Source organism: Lytechinus pictus, chromosome 18 (genome assembly GCF_037042905.1).
Source record: "Lytechinus pictus isolate F3 Inbred chromosome 18, Lp3.0, whole genome shotgun sequence".
In the NCBI taxonomy this organism is placed as follows: Eukaryota; Metazoa; Echinodermata; class Echinoidea; order Temnopleuroida; family Toxopneustidae; genus Lytechinus; species Lytechinus pictus.
In genome coordinates, this window is record NC_087262.1 from 2,535,115 (window position 1) to 2,554,581 (window position 19,467).

A 19,467-nucleotide genomic window follows, 5' to 3' on the forward strand; every position below is an offset into this window, starting at 1 on the left:
GACTTCCATTCATGAATTCATCGTGCATAAATTATCTTGGCACGAGCAGACGAGTAAGACTCGAACTATGATTGAAATAAACTTCAAATTAATGGTGAATAGGCATCATAATTACACAATCGGTTTCATTTTGGGGGCAATATAAATCAAGTAAGTAGTAGTCAAGTTGGACATTACTGTTATTTTGATTTTTGATGATTGATTGTGTGAACCAAACGAATCGGCCGGCCGACGTATTTTTTTTTTTTCGATGCACCGATTTTGCAAAATCTGCACCGGCGCTCGATGACATCGATCGAACACCGATTTTAAAATCGATTCGACTCAGGCTTAGTTAATACACCGTTACTTACGGTATTTATAAATAATGAAGTATGTAGTGTCATTATTTATAAATAATGAAAAACGAAAAATCATTGTTCATAAATAATAAAAGACAAATAATCATTATTTATAAATAATGAAAAACACATAATCAATATTTATAAATAATGAAAAACAAATAATCATTATTTATAAATAATGAAAAACACATAATCATTATTTATAAATAATGAAAAACAAATATTCATTATTTATAAATAATGGAATGTCGAACTATTATTATTTACAAATAATGAAGTATTACTTGGAATTATATATAAATAATTAGAAATGTTGTTTTATATAATAGTAATTATTTACAAATAAAATGTAAATTATATATAAATAATAGTTATTATTTAATAAATAATGATTATATAACAAATAATTGTTCTATATAATATTGGTACAATCGGCGCCTCATAGAACTGTACCCACATGTGGATATATGTAAAACTTGTACGGCAACAAATGGACACACACACACATTGGAGATCTACAGCAGGAGTCAGAACATGTAAACAATACATAAATCAAACAGTGTTGTGTCAAACAATGTTAAAATCCAGATGTTGTTAACGCCATGAGTTTGATCGCTTGTTAAGTTAAAGTGTTAGACCATTGGCCAATTCTTATGCTAGAGAATTGTACCACATTAAAATGAAAAAAAATCAAAGTGCACCAATCACTATTTTTTTTCTACATGTAAAGTACATGCATGTTGTCCCCAGAGTCCTAAACTAACTGTAGGCCTACTGTATCTTCATGTACAGCACATCTCATAATTTTCATAAATGTTCCGCACTAAAGAACCTTGCTACATGTAGGCCTAAATGTAGGATTGGTCAAAGCCAATCAGGGGATAAAGGGAAGTTTTCCCCATCAATTATCACTAACAGTTTTTACAGTTTTGTTGTTCACTTCAGCCCATAGGGTCATGACTCTTTATAATTAATTAGTCTTTGTACGCGCGAAATGTAGTGCTGTTATCGGTAACCTCTTTATCGCTAGTCCTTTCGATAATCTCACGTTTTTGCCACTTAGCGATTATCGATATAAACCTTTCTCTCGTTGTCAATAATACCTGCTATAAAGTAGGGACAGAGATTTTCCATGCTCTTTCAAACAATACTTTACCTTTAAAAAATCCCTACTATTTGGGGGAAATCCCCAGAGCATTCACACCACTGCATCCGCCTAAATCCAGCCCCTTTGCATGAATGAAAGTGAGTGAATATCATTATGGCATAGTGATTCAAAGTGAACTGATATTTGGCAGGTTTGTTTTAAAAAAAATTAAAATGACTGCACTTCTATTTGTAATTCCACTCTCATTGATATGAATTTAAACAAAGGCAAGGACAGAAGTGACTAAAGTATTGGTCAGAATAATTAACCTGCTGAACATACACAGATTTGTTTGAAAATTCCGAACAGCTATATAGTCTTACTCAAATCAAAATTAAATTTGATATTGAGTTACTTCTTAAGTTTAATAATCCATGAAAAAAATGAAATCAGAAAATACATTGTAATACACAAGAAACACTTGGGCCCGAATTCATAAAGGTGGTTTCTAAAACCATCGGTTCGGTTGAACCCATGATTTTTGCAGATTTCCTGTATAAATTACACTTATTTAATACTGCATATATAAATAAATGTCCAATGCTGATGTGCCCTTTTGTCAGTGCGCCAAATAGACGCCTGTTGCTATGGTTAAGTACGCTATTTCATTCATGAGTCCACTGTTTTGTGTTTGAAGAGTGGACTCATTAATTCAAAATGGTGGACTCATGAATAAAATAGCGTTTGCATCACATATGATGCGCATATCCCTTTTTTTTCCAATAAGCAAATTTGAAAATGTCACAACTTTCTTACTATACAAAAACAGGTTACATGAAATTATGTGCAGTAACAATATTCATGTCACAATTAATTACATGAAGTCCAGATTACATTCCTCCTGTATACAAGAATCACCTGAAATCAGAATTATCAACGGGTACACAGGCAAATACGTAAGCATATGAATTTCTACAAATAAATGCTCAAATTAACACAATTTACAGCTCGAGGTAGTAATACATGAATAACATTAACTTTGACATTGAGGGAGATAGCAAATATATTTCGCTCACTATATCCATATTGCTCTTGTTATTACTCGGGGCAATATGAGACATCTTTATTGGGTATTCCCCTCAAGGAAAGTCAAATATAGTTTTAACTTCATAAAAGTCACTTACCTCTTCAGGAATATCAGGTTTATTCCACGATCTTGCATTGTATTTTGCCTTGGCAGGAGACTGTATCAGAAAAAACAGGCAGGTGACATATTACTGGTACCCAGTCACATTAACTTTTAAAACTTTCATAACAAAGCAAACTAAATCTTCCCTCCTACATGTACGATCTCCATACTCTTTGACCCGTAACCCCAAAATCTAATCAGATCATTGTAATTGATGTACATAAGATGTAAACACTTCTTCCTCCCGAGAACAAGTCTTCATTAAATGGTCTCTCATTATACAGGCAACGTGACTCACGCGATGCGACACCATATTGAAGATTTCTGACCTTTGACTGAAATTCCATCAGAAGATAATATTAATCAGAATTACATGTACAATTTTCTGGAGGTTATTTTGAAATATCTGGGAATGCAACTTACACTTTAATACAGTATGTTAAAATTACCATTTGAAAATGTGACTCTCATGACACAAGAGTGTGACTCGCATGATAAGTATCAATTTAGACTAAAAGTTGAACCAATTACATCCAAACAGAACATCATTTGCATCCCATACATGTACATGTACATCTTAAAAGCAACACAATGTTTAAAGTCATTCAAGCTCTGATACATCTATTTAAATGTGCATGAAGGTCTACATGTTGGACTACATAATGTTGCAACTAACCCCGATCTCCCCTACAATTTATACATGTACTTAGACAGAATACAAAACAAGTGGAGCGCCTCTGGCAGTCTCGCCTACATTACGCAATTCAATATAGCAGCAGTGCTCACTTTGAAATTGACTCTAGAAATAATCATTCACAAAAAATCACCATTCATATGATGATAGAATACTATGTTCACTGACCCTTAATGACATTTGACCTTGAGCGTGTGATCAAAGACTTGCGCAAGACGATCAGTGATACATGTACTTGATTACCCTTATGTCTACATTTCATGAACTAGATCCATAAACTTTCAAAGTTATGGCGGCAATTCAACAAATACCCCCAACACGGCCAAAGTTTATTGACCTTGGTCATGTGACCTGAAACTCACTCAGTATGTTCATTGATTCTTGATTACTCTCATGTCCAAGTTTCATGAACTAGATCCATATACTTTCTAAGTTATGATGACATTGATGTTGACGCCGCCGCCGTCGGAAAAGCGGCGCCTATAGTCTCGCTCTGCTATGCAGGCAAGACATAATACTACATGTTAACAAATATAACAGAACATGTTTTTAATAGTGTTATTAAAAAAGTACCCAAAAGGCATAATTTTTAATATTACAAAATGATAACTCTTTACGAAGGTGAAACTCGGTCATCTGAAGGTGAAAGGCATTATAAAATCAGATTCACTCCTTTTGGACATGTACCTAGCCAAGGGTGCTACATAACTTTTTTGAAGCACTTGCCCAGTCACACGTACGTGCATAGCGCCAACTTAATGTGTTCCACCATCTTGCTTGTTGGTCGCCGATAAAATGCGCATTTTCAGATTTTTTTACGCTCAGTCATTATCTATGACTGAAACATTGACCAATCAAAAACTAAGATTCTACAAGAAATATGAATATTCATATACGAAAGTATAAACCTAGATAATTCAGTTTTATGTGAAATTTAAACCCAATAATTCAAAATTGGGTTAGTTTTATGTCTCTTAAATGACCCTTAAAACCAGAATTTTATTTTTTTTAAATTAAGGTTTTCCCAAGTTGCCATGGTAACGCAATCTGAATTAAAAAAGCTTAGCAAACACTTCATTTTAGTGATCGAGGATGCATTTGTTCACGGTATACGTCTACATAAGTTACAACATTTTTTTCCAGACCATGGATGAACTTTCAAAAAGAGAAATTTTAGGCAAGTTTTTACGATTTCCGGCAATTTTCTGACACAGGCACTTTGAAGACGTAATTTTTACAGAATTAGAAGAAGACATCGTGGATTTTCCTATTTATCACGACGGATATGTAAAGACGTGTAAACAAATCAAACAAAGCTTATGATACCTTTTTGATAATGCAGAAAGAGACATTCAAGTCTCTGATTGAGAGCCGCAGATTGAACATTCGCACAGCGCAATGGTTAACGTTTTCGCCGAATTCGTCGGGGCGAAAACTCCAAGCGAGCCGTACCGCTCACCAGTCCCGAACGCTGCGCTGTATGTTTGATGAGATATCTGGTGGATTTCGTGCTTATAAATTAATTTTTTTCTACAATGCCACTATTTCATTAAAATTATTTGTCATGATAACATTGGAAATATTATCGTTTAAGGGCCAAAAGGATCAACTGTAATAAAAGATACTTTGAAATATTGTCAGAGAGTGATTAATTAGGTGATGTTTATGGTCAGAATTTAGTCATGGCTTCGGGTGAACTTACGCGAATGCGGTCACTTGCGCACGGGGCGAGTCGGGCTGGCCCTTTGGTGGGTGGCCGTTGGGCAACGTGCAGTGCAGCTAGAGCAGATTTGGGGAGTTAGGTAAAAATACTTTGAAATAAATAATCTGCAAGTATTTTTGTCTTGTCCCTTTGGATTACTTAGATAAGAAATTCAAATTCTCAAAGTTTAAATCCAATTTTAGACAGTGGCATAACAAAGAGAGGTGCTTTATGGGGGGGGGGGGCCTTGCCCCCAAATTTCTTCATGAACAAGAAAAAAAAGAGGATAAGGAAAGAGAATCGTGCGAAATCGTTAAATTGGATTTTTGTAACAAAAACGTCAAAATTATGCTCATGTCGCTTGCTCGCAACTATATACTTTTATAAATTTTGCCTGATACGCCATATCGTATAACCCTCAAAATTTTTCGCTCGTTACGCCACTGATATAACGGCTAGTTTATGCCAACATTATTTGGTTGCGGGATCAAAGCATCAGCTATAGCTAAACATTTATACTTTATGCTTGTTCAACTTTAAATACAGGTTTAGGCCTGTATTTATGAGATGTTTGTAAGATATATGGGTGCCTTTATTATTTTCATTTTCAATTAAAACAATTATTATTATGTATTAATTTAATATTTACTTCCATGATACATCGTGTTAAATCATACGATTTCTGTTATATTAAGCCCTTTTAAAAAAATGCTCAGTAGCTGACCCCCCCCCCCCCCCCCATAAACACAATAAAAATGTATATAAAATTAATTGACCCTCCTCCCCTATCGAGGACAAAATGAAAAAAAATGTTCAAAATAATTGACCGCCCCCCTTTGACGAGGCAGCTGTCGGTGACATGATGTCTTTGACATTTGTTTGCTTGTAAAAATAATTTTGAAGAAATAGGGGCACTCTAAGTGTCCCCTATGAAAATCGATCTGGATCTGCAAGTGCATGGGGCTGCGTGCGCCCTCTCCAACGTCATAGCTACCCCATATCTTTAGGTTCTAGCTCTCATATTTTCAGCTCCCTGATTTTTAGGAAGAAAAAAAAATGAGGCAAAAAAAGAGTGAAATAAATCGAATACGATTAATCAAAATTTGAGTTTGAAAGAATTATCATAATTTAAAAAGATTACTTATCAGAGAAACTAAATTAAATTCTACAACCATGATGAAGAATAACAGCAATCTTGATAAATTTTCTTGTTGTTTTTTGCAAAATCAGAACCAATCAACCCTTTTCTGATTTTTCTGTCACTTTCTATATTTTGGAGAAAAAAGGTGTTCATCGACGCCCTGTACTGTATGATGAAACTGTATCCCCACTCGGCCCTCTTACCCCCCCCCCTCTCTCTCGCTCTCGATCTCTCTCTCTCGCTCTCTCTCTCTCTCTCTCTCCCTCCCCCCCCCCCCCCACCACAAAGCCCCTTAATTTGCTCCTTTCTCTTATCTCACCTTGACCTTAATTAATTAATTTGGCGGTACAGTCAAACGTGACTGGTCGCCATCATAGTTTCATACCCAATAAACAACAATTCTGTTGTTCAACCCAACATCATTCCTTTCACTACGCGCGTAAGGCATACGTGGGCCTGCACAAACAACGTGGGTTAACAAAAACTGACCCGCGTTTGGACTAAAATTGTGATTAAAATAAAAGTGTTATAAATATTACAAAAATATGAGTATAATAACGGATTAAGCTGACGTTAGCCAGCGGCGACTGCACGTATGTGGTCGGGCAAGAAAATTTTCAAATAGTTGGAAAATACTTGCCCGAAAAAAATCCTTCAAAACAAAGTTTTATTGCTTCAAAACAAGTTATAGGCATACGGTTTTACATTCCATACCATTGACGGCTTTTTGATATAATTTTCAACATGACTTCTGATGTATACTAATACCTTGTAATTGTATTTCTTTTTTTTTTATTAATTTATATCTTCTACAACATGACAAAAAATATGGTCAATATGCTCTTTAATTAATTTCCTAATCTCATATATTTTCCATGTACTTTGTAGGGGACTAAGACACAATAAAAAAGGGAAAATCACTGAAAATAACCAGAGAAAGAAAAAAAAAATAGGAGGGGGAGAAAATGAAAGAAAAAAAATAAAGACAGAAAGGAGGAAGAAATAAAGGAAGGAAGAAAGAAAAAGAAAAAGAAAGAAAGAAAGAACAAAAAAGAAAGAAGGAAAGAGAGAGAGAATGGCTGTGGGGAAGAGAAAGATGGAAAGCTAGGTATGCTAGACCTGCATGCCATTGATTCTGTGTGTGAGGGTGTGTGTGTATGTGTCTGAGCTGTGTGTCTCTTGCACAAAATAGCGCAAATTTTGCAATTCGAATACTTATAAACTTTTTTGAAAGAAGAAAATGATATGGCTTTTATGTCTCTATTTCTTTTCTATATTTTTCATGGTGAAATATGGGGAATCTTTTAAAATATTATTTCTATATGAGAATTTTGCTTGCCCGATTGGGGCAATTACTTTTTGTCTTTGTTTCAAAACACTTGCCCGACTCTCACTTTTACTTGCCCCGGGCAATTGGGCAAGCGCTTATGTCGCACCCTGCTAGCCAAAAATAAATATTCTTTATTGATTGGTTAAACTTGATATTTAAAGCCTAGGGTGTCTAGTTACAAGGAATTACTGATAATAATGATCTCTGTGACAATTTACCTTTGACATCATGACTCTAAAATCTTATTTGATAATCATTCCTCCAATATCTATTTGAAGTCCCTACAATGGTTCATGCAAGTAAGTTGTTGCAAGAATATACACCTGTATGTACAGCTCATGTTAATGTATGACCTCTATTGTCACTCCTTTATGCATACTTGAACCAAGTTTGAAAATTATCCCTCAAAGGGCCTCTTTAGTAATCGGGAGGAAAAAAAAGGACGGACAGTCATGACAGATGACCCCAAAAACATGAAAAGAGGCAACATTATTTTGAAATATGGACGTACCTTCTTTGGACTGTTGAAGATCTTCTTGGCATTGTCCACAGCACTAGCAGACTTCACCTTCCTCAGTGCAGGAGTGTCTGTCACATCATCATCTTCTGAGAAATCAAATTCATCATAAGCCGTTGACTTCGCAGGCTTGGCAGGAGGTACAGATTTAGAAGTCTTCAGACTAGGCTTTGAAGTTGACGACTTTGACGTCCCAGATGAACTCGATGACTGACTACTACCTTGGGAGCTGCTACTCCTACTAGTACTTGAAACAATAATAACTTCAGAGTCATCAGAATCATCATCAGCATCACTCTTCATCACAGAGTCCTGACTAGAACCTGAGGGAATAGTTCTTAGGTTTTTGTTAGATGATTGGCTAGCACTGTTTGTTGCTCTAGTACTGCCCCTTATTGAGGAGGCACTACCTGATAATTGAGAAGAGGAACTATTAGTGCTTGTGGACTCTGCAACAGTTTCAAGTTTACCCGTCGTCCTCCTACCCTGACGGGAATTCATCGCAGATGACGTTGAACACTGGCTTCCTGACATTGACACTACACTTGTTTGTGAACTTGAGACATCAGACCCATTCTGGCTACTCAGAATGTCATCCATAATATCCATTTCAACATCGGTGTCATCCTTTCTCTCACTAGATGAGTCACTATACGTAGAATTGTGTGCAAACTGTGTCATCAAGGTTTGGTTGCTTGGAGATTTAATTTTTGACTTTGCACTATTCCGTGTTGTATTGGCACTCCTAGATGGTACTTTGGAACTGTTCCTTGATTCAATAACATTGTCAAAGTGTAGTGATGCCCTAGACTGCCGAGAGTTACTAGCTTCACTAGAATTGTTCTTGTCTGTGGTGGCTCTTTTCATGGGTGACTTGTCATCTTCACTGCTAAAACTGAATGGATCATCAGTGCTACTTGCCCTTCTTCTCCTCTTTGGATTTATAACACCTTTAACATCTTCTTTCAAGACAGTGTTCTGTCGCGTAGGCCTGGAACTCTCAGAGCTGGCCATTCTTAAAGGCTTGGAGGGAGAGGATCTGGTCTGTCGAGAAGTGGTTTGCACTTGGTTATTAGCCGACCGCTTGGCTGGGGAGAGACGGGTTACAGGTCGCGCGCTGTCTTTACTCTTGTTCCATAAATCATCAAAGTGGTCGTTGCCGTCTTTACGGACACTTCGCCCGTAGGTTTTCGCCCCGTAACGAGGCATAGTATTGTTCACCAGTGGGAGATTAATATCAGCTGAAGCTTCTGTGCTTGTCAAATATTGAGTGGACCCAGTCTATGATCTAACAATCTGAAAAATAACAAGAAAATAGTAAGAAATAGTAAGATTCATTTCTATACATTCAGTTTGTGAAACTAACAAAACAAATTAAACAATCCATCAACTCATCAAAATCAATTAATAGTTTTGAAGTTAATACAAAATGTTTTGGAACTCTTACATTTACAAAATCAACATTGACTAGTATTCTAACTGGCATGGCTAGAGCACATACATGTACAAACTTCTCATCAACACATATTCCAAACATGATTTGAGCATGAAGCTGTTCCTGACTTTATCAAGTAGACTGTTCCACTGAGTGAGAATACGCCTTGTCTCAATTTTTTGAATGAATGCTGAATCTTCAAATGGCAACCCCAAGTATCTCTGATCTTCAAAAAGTAATGGTCTAGAAAACAAAGTGTTTTTGTTACTTACAATTATGATGTTTTTAAACCTACGAGTTGGTTTTACTAAATAGAGAAGGTTTCATGAAAATGAATAGCAAAGAAAAATTTATGTTTACACTGCCTTCTTGGCTTTTGTCATGGAAAGCAGTTGCGCAATAGGGATTGGCCGATCTATAAGCCAGATAATCGAGACTCTGCATGGTTTCAATTTTTCCGGCTTTCTGATCACCCCAACGATTTCAAAATGGTTTTCTCCTTAGGCATAATCTGCCTTCTTCAATTCTGAAGATTCTTGCAGAACTTCCATGACGAAAGCACAGATGGCGGCAAAACCATCTATGATTTTCTTCTAGCGGTTTCTAAAAGCTTTTGGTCTTGCATTGAGTGAGGAAAAGTCAAATCTTAATAATCATTTTGTCACAACATGTGGAATGATTATGACCATATTTTCTTTTCATCAAGTTGGCAGGTGCATGGTTGGAGATGATTTTCTAGCAGTTATTCCTTGGTCTTTGCAATTGATACAAATAAGACTAATGCTTTGGAGAGTAACCTAGAGTTAATGAATTACCGGTAGTTTCATTTCCAGACTAAGTAAAGTGCAGAAGGACTATATCACCTTGCTCCAGAAAAATAAAGACCAGAGCCTACCAAGCACTTGTGAGACCCCAGCTACAGTGTAGAATACCGAGCTGCGGTCTAGAACCCTCTCACTGTCACCAGTGTTGAAGATCTGGAAAGGGTACAGAAGGCTGCTGAACGTTTCATCCACCAAGATTACGTGAAGAGCATATCTTCATCACAACTACAGTAGTCTACACCCTTAAAGGGATGGTCCAGGCTGGAGATATTTATATCTCAATAAATAAAGTAAAATTCACAAAGCGAAATGCTGAAAATTTGATCAAAATCGGATAACAAATAACAAAGTTATTGAATTTTAAAGATTCACATTTTTCCGGTGAAACAATTCTTGGCATGTCTCTATGAATATTCATTAGGTGGGCTGATGATGTCGTATCCCCACTTGTTCTTTTGTATTTTATTATATGAAATTAGGTTTATTCAAAAAATTTCTACCAAGAACTAAAATATTTGGATTGACGACTAAAATGCATTAGTTATTTATTGCCGCAAATTATTTCATCATAATGAAGACATATCATTTATACATACATGTACGAAAAAATGAAACATTTATGATTTCACGTTATAACATAAGAAAAGGGAAAGTGGGGATGTGACATCATCAGCCCACCTACATGTAATGAATATTCATGACAATGTGCATATAAGTTATAACTGCTTTCACAAAATATTGATAAAGCTTACAATTCAATAACTTCATTATTTGTTATCCGATTTTGATGAAAATTTCAGCATTTTGCTCTGTGAATTTTACTCTATTTATTAAGATATAAATATTTTTAGCCCGGACCATCCCTTTAATCTTGGTCTACTCCACTCTTGCCATCTTTCTTCAAAAATCTACCATAAAATAGTGGATATTCCACTCCCTATCAATCTTACAGCATCTCCCTTTATAGGCAGACGAGATCATCCTCTCAAGCTCACCATACGTGATGCTTCCGTAGTAGACGCTTTTAAACGCTCCTTCTATCCTCGTACTGTGAGACTCTGTAACAGACTTCCCGATGCAGCTATCAACACACCTTCCCAAAGTTACTCCTTTCCAGGCGGCTGCCTTCCCTAGTTATTAGAAGTTTGCAGCCACCTGCTGGATTTCATTTTTTATAAACCGAATGGCCATGTTTTTACTTGCACCCTCCACTTTTATTGTAAATAACCTCAAACGTCACTGTCGGCCAGTGACTGCACATTCACCCATCCCAATTTAGCTTCCAGTATGAGCTGCAACAAGGAGTATTTCTTAAAGGTTCAAGGTGCATAAATATCAGACAAAATGACTTCAACTCTCTCCCAAAAAGGTCCCACACATGAGGGTACCTTGCTTGCATGTGATGCATGAATTCATCAGTTCTATAGCACTGCACACATAATAAAGCCAGGTAACGGTACTCCACAAATAAAAAAAATACTGAACGGGTAGAATCCAAGGGTAATATCCAAGATTATGATTTCCAAAATTCTTTATGACCCTATAAACTTATTTTTTTAACCCCAAAACATCCCGTAAAGGAGAGATAATTTTTACTGAAAATATAGCAGCCAACATGACACATGCGGTGTGTCGCAATTCAGCGGCTCTCGCACGCTACAGTGTATGACTTTTGAACGCGCGATGCGCTAAATGGCATGCCTATGTCTACCTCGGGCGATGTTCGTGCAGGCTCCACTCCACTTCACTACCGCTACACTCCGCTCCACCTACCCGAACATCGGGACCGTGAACCATTTCGGATATACCGAGTCACAAAGGTGGGATGGCAATCAAGATAATCGTAAAAATTAAACAAAAAAAATATAACGAAAAAGATGATTGACTTAATATCTTACTCTACGCCCGTATTTCACTCCGTTTCCATCCTCCGGTTATCCTCAAAATTGGTGATTTTGGGCCAGTATCTTTTTCCTCACACGTATTATTCACGGCCGATTTCAAAACATCGCGATCGGTTTGACCTGCGACCGATCGCTATTGGTTTGAGTAAGATATTAAGTCAATAATCTTTTTCGTTATATTTTTTTTGTTTAATTTTTACGATTATCATGATTGCCATCCCACCTTTGTGACTCGGTATATCCGAATGGTTCACGGTCCCGATGTTCGGGTACTTCCCCAACGTTACGCGTCCGTAACGATGGGGAAGTACAATAGGAAACAAGATGGCGGCGTAAACATCGGGCAAGTCTCTTCCGTCTTTTCACAATATTTTTCTCATTTTTTTTAATGATTTCTTGTTTAAAAATAAAACCGAGAGCGTAGAAATGTCGGAAATGAAGTTTTATCCCATGTACATGATTTAGGGCTAGATCTTTTAGAAAGAAAGTAGAAATCTTGGGGGCGAAAGTTTCAGGTTTTTCAGCGGTATGTGGAGATGAAAAGGAAGGAATACCTGGCTTCGTTAGAAGTAAGCATACGTTAGTAAATGATTTTTACTCTCTAGAAGCCTCCTGGCTAGGCAGGGGATGACATAGACCAAAAGATTCGGTCTATTTTATTGGTTGTTCCGCAGAACTCTGTTGGCTCCACTAACCAATTACAGAGATCGAAGTTCTAACTCGATCTGTACAGGGACTAAATGGCCATGTTTAAGTATTAAGTGCGGATAAACCAGGGAAGTGGGAGTTGCGCGACAGCAGAAGTCACTGTTTTTCTCCTTTTAAAGTTTTATTTTTTCCCGTTTTGGTGGATTTCAGGCCAAAATGGAATACTAATCTTTATTTTGGCCCAGTTCTTTTACATATTTTTGTAAAAGACAAAAATCGATGAGCCCCGTCGGGGGGATTTTGCATTGTTTACCCCCTAATGGCGGCTGCACGATCGCAACACATACATTTCAAGATTTTATGAATATTGAGATGGAATTTGAAAATGAACATTGCAATTAAAAATAGGCAAATAGGGTCGAAGTTATATTTAACAAACATTGCATTGGTCATGTTGGTGCAAACTACAAATATCACAACCTGAAGTATCATTTTGTGAAAAGAAATTTTAGAACAAAATGAAATTGAAAAAATAGATAATAAAATAAAGGGAAAGAGTTCCATTACCGGTAGACCAAAAGCTTCGGTCTTTGTTATGTTGGTTGTTCCGCTGAACTACGTTGGCTCCACTCACCAAATACATGTACATAGACCAAAGTTCTAGCGCTATCTGTACAGGGGACTCAATGGCCATATGTTTATGTACTTAAGCTCGGATAAAACATGGAAGTGAAGTTGCGCGACAGCCAAAGTAAGTCACTGTTTTTCCCCTTTTAAGTTTAGTTTTCACCGTTTTGGTGCATTTCAGGCCAAAACTGAATAATAATCTCTATTTTGGTTCAATTTTTTTTCAATATTTTTATGAAATAAAGACAAAAATCGATGTGCAACATCGGGGGGATTTTGCATTGTTCATCCCCTAATGGTGGCTAAACGATAGCGAGCCATCTGTGTACGAGGAGAAATTTAAAAATAAAAAAAAAATTGAAAAACTCCTCGAAACAGACGGCTGCCAGCTGTCTAGAGTTCCATATGCACCCCCCACCAAATAATAGTGATTTTTTTGATGAATTCTTGTTTAAAAATAACAACGAGAGCGTAACAATGTCGGAAATGAAGTTTTATCACATGTAGTAACTAGTATGTACATGATTTATGGCTAGATGTTTTAGAAGGAAAATAGAAATCTCGGGGGCGAAAGTTTCACTTTCAGGGTTTTTTTGCGGTACACGCCATGCACGCAGATGAATAGGAAGGACTCCCTGGCTTCATTGAGAGTAAGCCTACGTTAGTAAATGATTTTTACTCTCAAGAAGCCGCCTGGCTAGTCAAGACCTCTTCCCGCTTTTTATAATTATGATAGTTGATATTGTACAACGCCTACTAAGCTTGTTGTACGCGAGCAAATGGGAGGCTGAATGTCAAACATTCGTACCGTTGCACAAAAGACGTACCATCCAAAATGTACCGTCCAAAATGTACCGTTGCACGGCTTTAGGAGGTGACGTCACAATACGATTCAATTCATTGCGCTCAGTAAAAATGCAGGTGCAATACGCATATAGCCTGCTGGCTAAATGCGCAATGCTGCCCGAGGTGTTCGCTTGTGGGATTTTGCTTTTCGCTTTCCACATTTTTGCTCCCTTTTCATAGATTACTGCAGGAAAAACTCTTTGTTTTTTCATAAATTCGCTAAACTCTGAGGCGTTGTACAACACAAATAGCGAATATTCTTATTCGTGCGATGGTGCGAGATTTCGCATTCGGTGAAAGAAAGAAACACTCTATTCAACTCGGCTAACGCCTCGTTGAATAGAGCATCTTTCTTTCACCTCATGCGAAATCTCGCACCATCGCACTCATGCCTATTCGCTATTTGTAATTGTATACTAGCGAGAAGCGCTGAACATCATGTCCATGAACATGTCGACAGTCAAATCTACTTGCTTGGCATGTATGATGGGGTGTCCAAACTTCGCGCACTTTTCAAAAATATTCATCAGGCTGATTTTTTTTCACAACATATTCATAATTCATACAAAAAGAATTCAAGAAATAGTTACCACATTGACGGCAAGATCGTAAAGTATAAAATCATGGACGAAAATGTGAAGTAGGTCAAGGGCTTTCGCCGGTATCGCGATCTCAAAATTCTATTCCGATCGGCGAATGCGCGCTGTGCTGGAAAACCGTTCAGAAAAAGTGTGACCTAACTTCGCGGACCAAAGTTTTTGTGGAGATTTAAACAGAAACTCAAGCTGAAAAAGTGAAAAATTTATATCAGATTGATGGCAAAATGCTATAGAATCGGTTAGTACCATATTTAACTCACATTTTTGATGATTTATGATTGCAAAATGGTGATATCGTGATGCTTGTTGAGAATATCAGATTTCTTCAAAACGGGCGCTAACGGCGACAAATTTGCCGATCTTTTGCCAATATTTTCATGAATACTGAACTCATCCTAAAGAAACTTACACCAAAGGGTAATTTTAGGTCGCTTTTCACGTTGGTGATGTCAGATTTTAAGGATATTGGCTAGTTTTTTAGATAATGACCGTCCGCGAAGTATAGTATGGACACGCGCGAAGTTTGGACTCACTGCCATACCATTATTGTTAGTCTAGTCTAACTAAACTGTACATGTCAAATGGGGAAAGGAAGTTGTGAGGAAACTTACAAGTCATTTTACAAGACTTCAGAATACCCCCCACCCCCCCCCCCCCTGGGCTGGGCTACGAACACCGCCTCGCAGACCCGGGCCGTGACGGCCGGCAGCGCGGCGGAGGTAGCTAGTCCAAGATCCAACGCTATGCCTATGAAGTTTTAATTTTTAGAATCCCATTCATCATGTTCATGACGGCGGGGAAATGGTTAGGGGGTCAACTTTCTCAGGAAGTAAATACATTGAGTAACAAGACATAAGTCAAACATTTCACAAAAAAACATACATGATATTACCTAGTACATTCTTCTCTAATATTTGATGCAACGTCGTTGTTTTAGTTTGGCTCTCGTTTAGAAAATAAATCATCCAAAGTTTCAGTAACAAAGCGACATGTATTTCGCCATTTTGAAACCGTAGAGCCTAAACAGGTATAGTACGCATGCGCACATCAGATGAAAACATTACGGCCCTCAACGGCGATAAACCATACATGTTGACTGTGAGAATAATTATAAATGGGCTGAGATGTTCGTTGACAAGTTTGCCTGGAAAGTTTAACCGTTAAGAGAACACGTAGATAACATAATTTACTGAGAATAAAATGACGCGAATGAAAGAAAGTGAGAGTAATACCAAAAATAATAATCTATTCATAATTAATGATGTGGGGGCGTCGTTGTCTAGTGGTAATGACTCTCGTCTTTCAATCTGGATTCGACTCCCAGCCCCTCCCAGCCAGGGCGTGTTTCCTTCAGCAAGAAATTTACCAACATTGTGCTGCACTCAACACAGGTGAGGTAAATGGGTACCCGGCAGGAAAAAATTCTTTGAATGCCAGAGCGCCTGTAGGCAGCACATCTATATCAGGCGGGGTTAATAATGCGCAGTCGAGTACATATACGTGCTCAATAAATGTACAATTATTATTATCATCATCATTAATTTTTTACCATTGTGTAAAAACAATGGAGAGGAAATCAATAATCATTTAGAAACCAAATATAAAAAAGCTAAATATCAATTCAAATATATAACATTGAAAAACAGGGACGGCGCCAACGGGAGGGGCAGGGGCGACCGCAGGTATGATTTTTTTAAAACAGAAAAATTGGAGAAAATTAAAGGTTCCCCAGAGCTATCTACCCTTTGGAAAAATTGGTGATGCCGAAAAAATGTCTCTGCCGGGAATCGAACATATATATATATATTACAGTGCATCCCACAAAAAACGAAACCGAGATTAATCACAAATTCAATAGACAAATGACCTACGTATTGTATAAGCTTAGAATCTCCTTTTCATCTAAAATTCTTAGATTATTTATCATTCACGCAATTTGAAGAGGGGATATCAAAAAGTCAATTAAGTTTAAAAAAAAAGACCCACATTTTTAAAAAGTTCAATATCTGCTCTTTAATTTGATACGTCAATTATTACAGAAAATGGTCAAGAAATAACAAAGTTCTTGTTATTTGAAATAAGGCTTGAATTTCAATAATTTCATAAAATGAAGAGATTTTACGGGCTAGCGTTCAGACTCACTCGACACTCCGTTTTGTTGACGATCAGCCATGCATTAAGTCTTTTGTTAACCGTGCGATAGCTTCTGTTGGAAACCGGTGAAAACACGTTTATTTAATGCAACTATAAGTGGACCGAGACGGGTTCAAGGTCGGTTAATGGGTTTACATCTGCGAATAGGTTAGGTGGGGGTGGTCTGGGGGCGGCCGCCGCGGCCCGAGTCCTATACCAGAGACTATACCTCTGGACTCTCTGGAGGTAGTTTCTGGTATTTTCGCTGAAAGGTGGCCCGAAGTTTTTTTTTTTTTTCGTGTTACATGTGATTTCTCTCCTACCCGAGGCAGGAATAAAAATTAGATGAGTTTGGCGCCTATAGCTCCCATGTGAATTAAAGATGAAGGCGCCCCTGAACAAACATCAAATTGGAGCCCAACTGAAGGTCCAACATCAATTCGGCGCTTTTCTAGGTCGAACATCAAATTGGCATCCCGCGGTCCCCGATCGCGAGTTTAAGGAGGAGGAGCCGTGGTGTAGTGGTTCTGACTCTCGCCTTGTAAACATGTATAACATGTCAACATGTATAATTTAATTTTAGCTGAAATTTCTTGTCTTTCTGTTTATTTTCCTTGAGCGCTTAGATACATTCTTTGTGATAAGCGCTATATAAATAATGTTAATTATTATTAAACAGAGGGTCGTGTGTTCGAATCCCACCGCGGTCTGGCTTCCTTTGGCAAGGCGTTAATCCATGCACACTTTGCCACTCTCGACCCATCAGGTGCTAAATGAATTGGTACCCGGTATAGGATGTGAAAGTCATTGTAACTTGTCCAGTACTGTGTGCGCCTCACCGGCGACTGCCCGGAATAATCCCCAGGGAGTGGAGGATGTGCATACATTGTGTGCGGAAATTACCGATTGAATCCGATGACCGGGGTAATAATAATCTGTAAAGCGCTTTGACACGTCGTACCGATGTACTAAGCGCTATATAAAAGCGGATTGTTATTATTATTATTTAAGGTCAACTTGGCGCCCTCGATTGAATATGAAATTGGTGCCCCATATGAAAAATGAGGTTGGCGCCCCCGGTTAATCAGCGAAATTGGCGCCCCAAAGTTCGAACATCAATTTGGCGTTTCAGTTAAATTTTTTCTCATTTCCAACAAAACAGTAGACAAAATCCATCATACAGTTATAACAATTGAAATGTAATACAGAAACATGTAACGCAATATATATATATATCTATCTATCTGTATTGTATTTTGCTTTATATTGTATTGTATTTTGCTTTATATATATATATATATATATATATATATATATATATATATTAATATTATTTTAATATTATTTGCTTTATATATATATATATATATATTAATATTCATATTAATTATACATTTGAAACTTAATATGGATCATTTTAATATCGGTGGCTGAAAATAACATGCTGGAAATGGAGAGGTCCACTGCGAAGCTATGCTTGTAAATCGTAGACCCCTCAAATCAAATTATTCATTAATATTGAATTACATAATTAGAATAATGATAGTGGCCAAAAGAGGGGAAGAAAAATGTGAAATAAACAACAACATAATGCATGAAATGAGTAATTTACGAAGAATAACGAGGAGAGACGATGAGGAGAACATATCTGCATGTGGACTAAAATAAGAAAATGTTTCACAGGTGATGTATAACGAGTATGGATTTAACGAGCAAAGGAAACGGATCAAAGTTTATGCCTGGTTGAGAAGTGGTGACGAGTTCATCGGATACCAACAATAATAAAAATGACGGTAATAATATAGATAATAATAATGTTAATAATATCGATAATCACAATAAGAATAGTAATCATGATACTAATAACAAAAATAATCATGATAATAGTGATAATTTTGACAATAAAATAAGGGACAATCTAAGTACAAGGAGAGCTATGTTTTATACGTAGCCAATAAAAATGTCTTAAGTTTTCTTTTGAAGACTGCGAGTGAGGGGGAGTTTTTCATATCTATGCGCAAAGTATTCCAAAATTTAGGACCTTCAAAAATGAATGAATTTTGTGCTGAAAGTGTTTTTAGTAAAGGTAAATGAAATTCTTCAGACTGTCTAGTGGGATATTTATAAATAGTATGATTATTTATAAACATGTCATGAAAAACTAAAGGAAGGGCACCAGAATTGAATTTATACATAAATTCTTCAAGATGAAACAAGTAGAGATCGGGTTACTTTGAGAATATTATGTTCATGGAAAAGTGGATCCGAGTGGGCACGAAACGGAGCATTGCAGATTATACGAATTACTTTTTTGTGACAATATAATTTTTTCTAACAGAGTTTGATGAGTGTTTCCCCAAAGCAAAAGTCCATAATTTAGGTAGGGTAAAACAAGAGAATAATAAAGAATAAGCAAAGATTGTTGTGGAAGATGTGATTTAGTCTGT

The 19,467-nt window shown here is 37.0% G+C and overlaps 1 protein-coding gene across 1 annotated transcript; it reads right to left on the minus strand.

Annotated features, from left to right (window-relative positions):
• Positions 1-248: 248 nt before the first annotated feature.
• On the minus strand, positions 249-15,923 carry LOC129281691 (uncharacterized). The gene is made up of 3 exons (XM_054917608.2): positions 15,780-15,923; positions 7,999-9,300; positions 249-2,675 (listed from the first exon to the last, which is right to left on the minus strand). Exons 2-3 carry the CDS (start codon positions 9,211-9,213, stop codon positions 2,571-2,573), a joined length of 1,320 nt encoding a protein of 439 aa, XP_054773583.2. The 5' UTR covers positions 9,214-9,300; positions 15,780-15,923; the 3' UTR covers positions 249-2,570.
• Positions 15,924-19,467: the final 3,544 nt, after the last annotated feature.

Coding starts and splice junctions, on each gene's coding strand:
- LOC129281691 (XM_054917608.2), bottom strand. CDS start 9,213: ATGCCTCGTTACGGGGCGAAAACCTACGGGCGAAGTGTCCGTAAAGAC. Junction 2,676..7,998: donor TCTTCAACAGTCCAAAGAAG/GTACGTCCATAT, acceptor TTTCTGATACAG/TCTCCTGCCAAGGCAAAATA.